The sequence below is a fragment of the Centruroides vittatus genome, unplaced genomic scaffold, assembly GCF_030686945.1.
Source record: "Centruroides vittatus isolate TY-2023 unplaced genomic scaffold, ASM3068694v2 contig_543, whole genome shotgun sequence".
NCBI lineage: Eukaryota > Metazoa > Arthropoda > Arachnida > Scorpiones > Buthidae > Centruroides > Centruroides vittatus.
This window is the reverse complement of record NW_027122319.1, coordinates 240,647-249,683: the sequence shown is the minus strand read 5'-3', so window position 1 is coordinate 249,683 and position 9,037 is coordinate 240,647. Positions and strand designations below refer to the sequence as shown.

The 9,037-nt window shown below is 29.4% G+C and overlaps 1 protein-coding gene across 1 annotated transcript; it reads right to left on the bottom strand.

Annotated features, from left to right (window-relative positions):
• Nucleotides 1-1,581: 1,581 nt before the first annotated feature.
• Nucleotides 1,582-8,685, bottom strand: LOC136978485 (very long chain fatty acid elongase 6-like). Its single transcript, XM_067274195.1, has 2 exons — nt 8,556-8,685; nt 1,582-2,719 (listed from the first exon to the last, which is right to left on the bottom strand). The coding sequence occupies exon 2, from the start codon at nt 2,711-2,713 to the stop codon at nt 1,886-1,888; it is 828 nt and encodes a 275-aa protein (XP_067130296.1). The 5' UTR covers nt 2,714-2,719; nt 8,556-8,685; the 3' UTR covers nt 1,582-1,885.
• Between the last annotated feature and the right edge of the window lie 352 nt (nt 8,686-9,037).

Genomic DNA, 9,037 nt, shown 5'->3' with positions numbered 1-9,037 from the left:
CTTTTCATGTTGGACGAGAGCTACTGGTAAGTTGTGACGTGCGATCTGACGTAGTTAGTAATTATATATATTTGTTTACATGTGGGGAATAATGCCTTCCGGGAGGTATTTTAAGGATAACTAGTGTAAGGGTATTCAGGCGTTACAGACGTGAAGAAAACCTGGAAAACTCCACCTTGTCAGCTTATCAACTGCCGACGTGCGAACCCACGACCGAATTCCCAGTGTGCAGGGGACGGAACCGTTTGGCCACTGGTGGGCCTGAACACATTGTTTTGCTTATTGAGTCATGGCTTAGGTTTTGAGCAGATTTGTTTTAGTATTGTTTTTATACTTGAATAGTAATTATTGTTTTATACTTTTAATAATGATTATTTATAAACAACGGATTTATACATTTCGGGGTTTAAAAAAATTAATCGAATAAATTAAAAAAATGAAAATCATGTCATATTTAGTTTCTGTTTTGTCTGCAAGATGGAGGAAAGTAGAAGTAAAATGTAAACAGTTTTTAATCAATAATTATTCTATCGCTTTTAAATTTTAAATTAATAATTACTGTGTAATTAATAAGCAAATTGATTATTATATAATCCTATAAACATTTTTTTATATTTGATAAATAATTATTCACTTTGGTTTAAGATTCTACGCTAAGTTGAACGTTTATTCGAGTTAAACGTCGATTTTACATTAGCTAGGCATTAAGTAGATGTTACATTAAATGCTAGATTAGTGCTGAAGCATATATTATTGAAAAGTGTATGTACTTACAGCAATATTTCAAAATTAGACACCAAATCAACGATAAACAAAAATAAAACAAAATTTGTAATTTCTCCAAAATAAGTTATCACGAAGTTACGTTAGTATTACTTGGCGCGATTACCAGTTTTGTGAATTTAGCAGGAATATTTGCAAATTAGTAAAATCGGCACAGCAATTACAGATTTCACGAATTACGCAAATTTCTGGTTATTTTATGAAAGCAGAAGCATTCCCAAATTCAGCATAACTTATATACAAAATTGTTATGTATATGCAGGAAGTGAAAAGTTCCTTGTACCCTTTTCACTCCAAAAGTACTGAAGTTTTATTAATTAGTTACTAGCCATGCATGGAGAATAGGCATATTTTTTGTTGACCTTGAAAATCATTTTCAAGAATCGAGAAAAGACTCCCTTCCAATGCTCCATACGTGACTTCCTATGTAAGTACATTAACAAAATTAATATAGTTTTTTAATCTTAACATTTTTGGATTGAAAAATTCCAAAAATAATGACGATATATATATTATTAGGGCAAGGAACTTTTGACTCAACCTGTATAGAAGTATATATACGTATATGCACTTTTCAAAATATGAATTTTTAAGAACACATTTTTCATATGCAAAGAACATATCAAGAGAAATTTATTCTATAAGCTTACCAGAATTTTTAGTTTAAATTTATTCATTTAACCTTGTCATACTTACAACGTCCTACTTTAAAAAAAGTTGTAAATTTATATTTGGCAGTTTTTTTTGTTTATCGCTTTATAATTCCATTAGAGAAATATAAATAAAATATACAAACACTCCTTGTTTTTAAATGAATTGTTTAATAACAACAATGAATAAATGTAATTACATCTCTAAACGTATTTTATAGTACATGATTTGAGCGAATCTTACATTTTTCAGTTGTAAATGTTTAATATAAAAAATATTTATCAAATACTTATATAAAAGTTATAAAATAAATGTATAAATAGATGTATATTTATTTCAAAATCAAAAGTATTGAAGATAGTTGATAATTAACATTTTTGAATTATGATAATTTCTTGTTTATGGAAATAATTTCATAAATGTATAATAATTTCTGATTAAGGTTATAGTTTTATTGATACTTCTGTTTCAACGTATCAGATCTAACAGTTTTAGATATATATAAAGCGTAGAATAAACGACAAAATAATAAAACATAAGTAACATATAAAAATACAGCCAATGATAACGTATTCTCAGTTTGTTCGCAGTATTCGCCACTATAAAAGTTAACTACTGCCCAGAATGTAATAAAACAACCAAGGAACATTTGAGTAATTTGCATCATAGTTACCAGCATGGCAATAAAACGAGGAACATTTATTTTCATCGCTTTCATTGCGTAGTAAGTATACATAAAACTATGTACAAATAAATTCATAGTACAAAACCAGTATCCAGTAGATACCTCATTAGCGGCATTGTACCAAGTAAAAATTAAGGTCGCAATATGATGATACCAATGTAAAAATATTAAATTTTGTTTCCGGAGAACAATAAACAAAGTATCTCCAAATTCAAAAAGTTTCGACCAAGTGAATAAATATATCCATATGGAGACAGGATGATGTTTTTTCGCGAAACTTATATTACAGACGGAATAAGTGAATCCAAATTCTTTGATTAAAGTTCCTAGTCCAGTTAACATTCTTATTGTGCCGCAGATGCTAAATAAAGCTAATAAGATATTCCAACAGACTAGTGGGCCACGTAACTGAAACGAAGGCCTGGACTTCATGTAATTTTGCAAAGAGAAGATGACCAATAGATAAACAGCTGACCAATAAATTGTGTAAGGCCAAAGTTTTTGATTCCATTCAAAATCTATATTTTGTGTCAGATATTCTTCTATATAAAATAGCTTCACTTCGCCTTTTCTTCTAAAATCGGATGTTTCCATAATATCCTGAAAAATAAATTTATTTAAATAAATATTTTAAGAATTTATATTCTTTGCGCAGTCAATTTATTTGTGTATCACGATTACGTTTTTGAAATGTGATAAATTTTCAATCACATTTTTTCTGATGTGATTGAATATTTATTACATTTCGAACGTGTTTATAATCAGAATTTTGTTTCATTTACATACAATTAAGTTACCATTTTTTTTCAAAAGTTTTCTCTAACTGGTTTTTTCTTATTCATTATAAAATAGAAATAACTCTACGTCTCGATTATGATTAAATGTGGGTTTATCTCTGTTTTATCTAATTTTTTCACGTATCAGTAATAATGAGTCGGAGAGAGCAGATCAAGGCAGAGCTTGCGATAAGAATAAACATATGTTATTTAAAAAATGATAATAATATCATACTACAATCTTGTTCATTAATCATCCCTCTCAAAGTTTGCCTTGAATATAATTTTGATGTCCAACGTTCAAAATGTATTTCTTAAATAATTCTAATAGAGCTTTTTTTTGATTTACGTTATCACTTTATAATTAATTAAGAAACAACCTTGTGTTCAAACATTATATTACAGACATGGGCAAATGCGGCTCTTTTTCAGTTACATGCGGCTCTTGCTGAAAGTGTTAATTTCTGTTTTTTATTATTTTTTTACAATTTTATTTTTATAATTTTGTGAAAATATGTTTATTAAAAAAATTCAATATTTGTTTTATATTATATAATAAAATCGCGCTCCTTACCATACTATCCGCCACGACAGTACAGAATTTTGCATGCATTCGCAAATTTTGCAATTTGCCCATGCATTTTGCAAAACCTACATTTCGGATCCCACTGAATTCTTGCTTGCCCACCCCTGTTATATTAAAAGTAACATTTCGATAATTTTATGATAAGCAATATTTGTCAACTAAATTATCATAAAATTAGCCGTATTTGATGAATAAGGCGTTTAGGACAGATAGCTTGTATTATGTTGGTGTATGTAGAAATAAGTCATATAGATTTGATTTTTAAAAAAACCAGAAGAACATGCCCAATTGAAGATAATCATGCTTCGTTTTAAAACCTAAATCTAAGAATTTCAGATTCATTGCTTCATTCGAGTAGGATAAATCGAATATATTAGAAGAAGAGAAGTTGGCGTTCTCTCAACAGATCAATTACAACGAGATACGTTAGTTGAAATTCTCTTAAACGCATCTCAACTAGCATGTCATCCCAACAGTATGTATAACGTGGAAGTAACGAGAATAATATCAAGATATTTTAAGATTCCAACTTCGATGAAATTAAAATTTCTAATGAACCAAAAAAATCTAGCAACGAGGTTATGTAACTTTCCTGGCTGTTATGGGATTTTATTTTAAAAACAACTGTTATATTATTAAATATAATAAATAAAATTGTGTGGTGCTATCTGTTATGGGTTTTTTAAATAAACTTTTTTATATTATTAATTATTATAAAATGGCAAAAAGATTAATTTTTAGGACAAGGATAAATTTTATTTTAAAAATTTGTAAATGCTAATAACGAATAAAATCGTCATTAAGTCTGACCCCTCTTGAGATATGATACATGATTCTTCTCTATCTTCCGTCGATCTTTAACCGTCAAAATTTAATAGCATCAATGCTCCTTATACACAAGCTACCATGCCAAATTTCGTTTTTTAATCATTACCTTATCCTGAGATATTAAACAAGATATACGCCAACACACACACATCCACGGAAATTTTTACGTTTTTTTGACATTTTTGTCTTCAGGGGGTTTAAAAACGTGAAGATTTGCAAACACCTCTGAGGGTCAAATTTGACACGATTCCAGTTGTTTCCTTTGTTTTGTATACATAACACAGCCGGGAAAGTAAAACGCCTAGTCATTAACCATTAAAATTAAAATTGCCTGTTATGGTAATGCTGATTTTATCTTACTCGAATAAAGCGATAAAACAACTGTGGTCGAATGGATAAAATCACTAATCCCCGGTAGTTGGTCGCGGTTCGCCCCTCACCAATGGGTCACGTAAAGTTTTTCTGGTTTTTCTTCACGTATCTAACACCTAAATAGGAGTCAGTTTCTGCCCAACATTTTTTTTTTTAATTATTATAAAATAATACAAATCTTATTAACATTAATCAAATCCGTATTAACATGGTTTTTATCAATAAAATAAATAGTGAACGATTCAAAATATCAAAATAAATATACGGTGTAATTTTTAGATTCTTTTCGCCTGTGGACAGTAAAAGGGTCTTTATCAGACACATTGTGGGTTTGGCCAAATCCAGAGTGGGAAGGTCAATGGCGAGTGACTGAGCCCGACATTTTTGGGACCGAAAAATTCCAGGTTTTTCGACCGTCCGGATTCGCTTCCGGGTCCCCTAGAAAAGTAGACCGAGACCATCTCGGCCATCGACCCGCTCATACTTAGGAAACTACAATCGAATAGTCAATTGTTAATTTTATAAATGAAAAATAATACTGATACACAAATCAAAGTAAGAATAATAAATAGAATAAAAACGGAATAAAATTATTTTTCATTATAAAATTTGTCGTACATCCTTTATTTAACGAAAAAAAAATTAAAGAAAGTGTGTAACCTCTTTGGTTCATTATTTTGTAGGACTTTTTACCGATTCTTTTCTTTTCTAAATTTAGTTACTAAACTACACAAAGAACTAAATTTAGAAAAGAAGTCCTGCAGAATAGTGAACCAAACAGGTTACATACTTTAACTATAAAGGAAAAAATTATTCTTGCTTTTAATTTTGTGAAATATTTCTTCATATTCTGTATATTTTACTATTTTTAAAAACTTAGTAAACTTTTCAGGATATCTACTAAAAAGTGCTTTCATACATTATCGAAGATGGTGCATTAGTGCATTGGTGCATTAGTGAATTTTTCCTCTATCCCAAAAAGAGGGAAAAATTATCTCAACTCCTATTGCAGATAAAACTATATAGTTCTAATTGTAGAGACAAGAGAACAAGTCGAAATTATACTACCTGCAGGATAAAGAACAAAGCTGCGTTATTCGCATATGTATCGTACCTCCACGTATTTTGACGTATAGCATGATAAAGCACGTTTTTGTTTGAATGTATGTATGCTACGTTCCAAATTATAGCTTTCTTTCTGTTCTATGAAATATTTAATGAAACAAAAATGTATTCTTTACTAACAGCATTATCATTAACTACTGTAAAAAAGTTTGAGAAACAAACACTTAAAAACAGTTCGGTACTACAAGGAAGCCGAAGTTAGACAACCCTTCAAATTTTCGAGAGTTGGTCTACGTGGTGCACCATCTTTATCCTTTTTTTAATTGAACAAGATGCAGAATATATCAATTTCGTTCTACTGCTCTACAACTTTACAATTGGAATCGTAGTTCTATCTGCAATAGGAGCTGAGATAAATTTCCTCTTTTTTGTTTTGGGATTGGGATAATTCACGATGCGCCAATGAATAGCTCATCCTCGATATTGTATAAAAGCAAACATCATTTACATGAATCTGATACTTCTTTCTGAGTTATTAGCCTGGATCACTTTTTAGGAAATATACTTTATATTGTAAATAATACATTACAATATAGATTTACAGTTTTTTTATAAAGTTAACATAAAAATGCATAATTTTCGCTTCAAAAATATTTGCTCTAGTATAAACGAATTACGAGATTCAAAAATAATAATTAATAAAATTCTTAACTTATGCAATTGACGCGTTCATCTGCTCATTAAAATGTATTAAACTATAATCTATTTAATTCGATACTGTAAATTACTTTTAATCTTATTTCAAATAACTCTCTGGCAAAACAAAATTATTTTGGTAACAATACAATATATACAACATACACTTTTCTAGAAGGAGGGTATCGAGAGCTTGTACGGCCCGGGAGAAAGCGAATGACTTTTTCCGTGTTTTTTTTTTTTTTTTTTTTTTTTTTTTGAAGAAATGATAAATAATGAAAAGCAATATTAAACACAGTAGTTGATTTTTCATTAATAAAAGAACATTAATTTACAGAAATAGGAACCATTACGATTAGAAAATTTCCTCTATTCCATGATTTAGATTAACAAACTTCTACTATAAGTTATATATATATAACTTATTGTGTACATAACTACCGTATTTTACGGACTATAAGACGCACCTTAATTTATAAGCAATTTTAAAAAAAAATACCTATAAGACGCTACGGACTATAAGACACACCTGAATTCTGGAGGCAATTTTTCGAAGAAAAAAGTGCGTCTTATAGTCCGTAAAATACGGTATATGTTGCGTTATTCTCGCATGCTAGGATATCTGTATTTACAATTAATCTAAGCCTTTAACATAACTTTATTGTTAACTACAAAGGTCTCACAAGCTCTACATTGAAGGTAAGCACACCTCGTGCTCCAATGCTACAAAAACGCCCTCTCACCAGAGATGTATCCACCGGCCTCCCATAGCCAAATTATTGCCACGACACTATATATATATATATACATATACAATAGAAGTTTATTAATTTTATCCCTATTTATCCGTTGAATTATATTCATATTGAAACTTTTCGTGTTTTCGATTGTACAAAGAAAACCAAAATTCTTATAAATTTTCTAGAGGAGTTTAAATTTTGAAGTGCCATATTCACAACTTCATTTAAACAATTCTACTTCAAAACATTTTTCAGCGCTTTGATGTGGATTGTAATTAGCTTCGTTGTCAAAGTGTCTTTTCCGCATCTTCTTCGTGGTGGTTTTTAAAAACGCATTCCAAAATTCCGTTAACGCGTGCAATTTCCTTAGCATTTATCAGTGCTTTTCAAAACCTTGTTAGCTTAGATTCGTTAACAAACGTCAAAGGATGCCAAAAGTGCAGCTCCTGCAACGATTATTATGGTAGAAGATTGCAATGCAATATTCGCTTTGTTTACTTAAAAAGCTAGTAATGCCATAAGCGTAGCGTTTCAACAAAATTAAATGTATTGATGGGTTTTACCAAGCCAACTTTCGAAGTAACATTCTCTTAAATAATTAATCATGTCTCCAAGCAAAAAGTTCTGTTGTTTTATTTGAGAGTATCTTCTTATGACCTAAACAATTTGCAAGCGATACTAAACAATGTATTCTTAAATGCTGAATATAATAACCACTGATGTCTTTTTAGTAATATTTTTTTTTTTTTTTTTTTGTATTGCTGTTTAAATTCAAACTCAAGTCACTTTTATTATTGAATTGTTGCAATGGTATAGGGTTAAGATTAAAAAATGTATATATATATATATATATATATCGGTATTATTTTAAAAAATCTTTCAACATTCCCTAATTTTTAGGAACATAAAGATAACTAAATTGGCATTACTTAAATTAAATCACAAATGATAACGCTACTTTTACTTATTTTTCATTTTGACACAATAATAATAAAATTCCTCTTCCTCTTTTACTTATTCTCATTGCAGATATAAATATGTAACCATTCTTCAGGGTTATCTCAGAGGTATCAAACATTTGAAAGTGTCCAACTTTCAGGGAAGACACAAAAATTACAAATATGAACTAGTAACACAGACAAAAATAATATTTTGCTACCAAGCAATCTAACATTCTGATAAAATATCAGAATACGTGATAAATCTTAATATCGAAGTTAATTGACAATATTGATTATAGAGGCTTAAAAACTAACATTTGTTTAAAAAAAGGTTGGCAGGTAGAGCATAAAAGATATTAAGAATAATAAAATAAAGAAAGATAAAATTTATAAAAATGATGATAATATATTTAAAAAAAAAACTAAACTAACCTGTAAAAATCACCCTATTATTCACAAATAACCGAAACCAATTCTCAATGCGCAAAGATCTGTTCTCAACCTTAGCGTCCTTGCAGAACGAAAGTTCAAGAACATTTACTTTACTTCGTCGTATCAGAATCAGAACCTGTTAGATTTATGACGTGATGAAACAACTGCGCAGGAAAATGAGCAATAAAAATGTTCAAAAAAATAAATAAAATAAAATAAAATAATAAAAATAATAACTCGAACAGTTCCGTAAAATAATAACAAGCCGAAAAGAAAAATTCATAAATGTACTGTACTTTAGAGTTGTTTATAAATAGTTTATATAAAGCTTGCCAACTCTTTATTAGCAACCTTTCTGTGAAGCAGGGACGACAAAAATCGGTTTAGCCTCAGGTGCAAATTACCATCGAGCCAGCACAGATCAAATTAAGCATACTAAATAAATGAATCAGAAACTTTTACGTATCATATAAAATTTGTAA

What these genes read in the sequence shown, in the direction of transcription:
- LOC136978485 (XM_067274195.1), bottom strand. Translation starts at nt 2,713, where the DNA reads ATGGAAACATCCGATTTTAGAAGAAAAGGCGAAGTGAAGCTATTTTAT.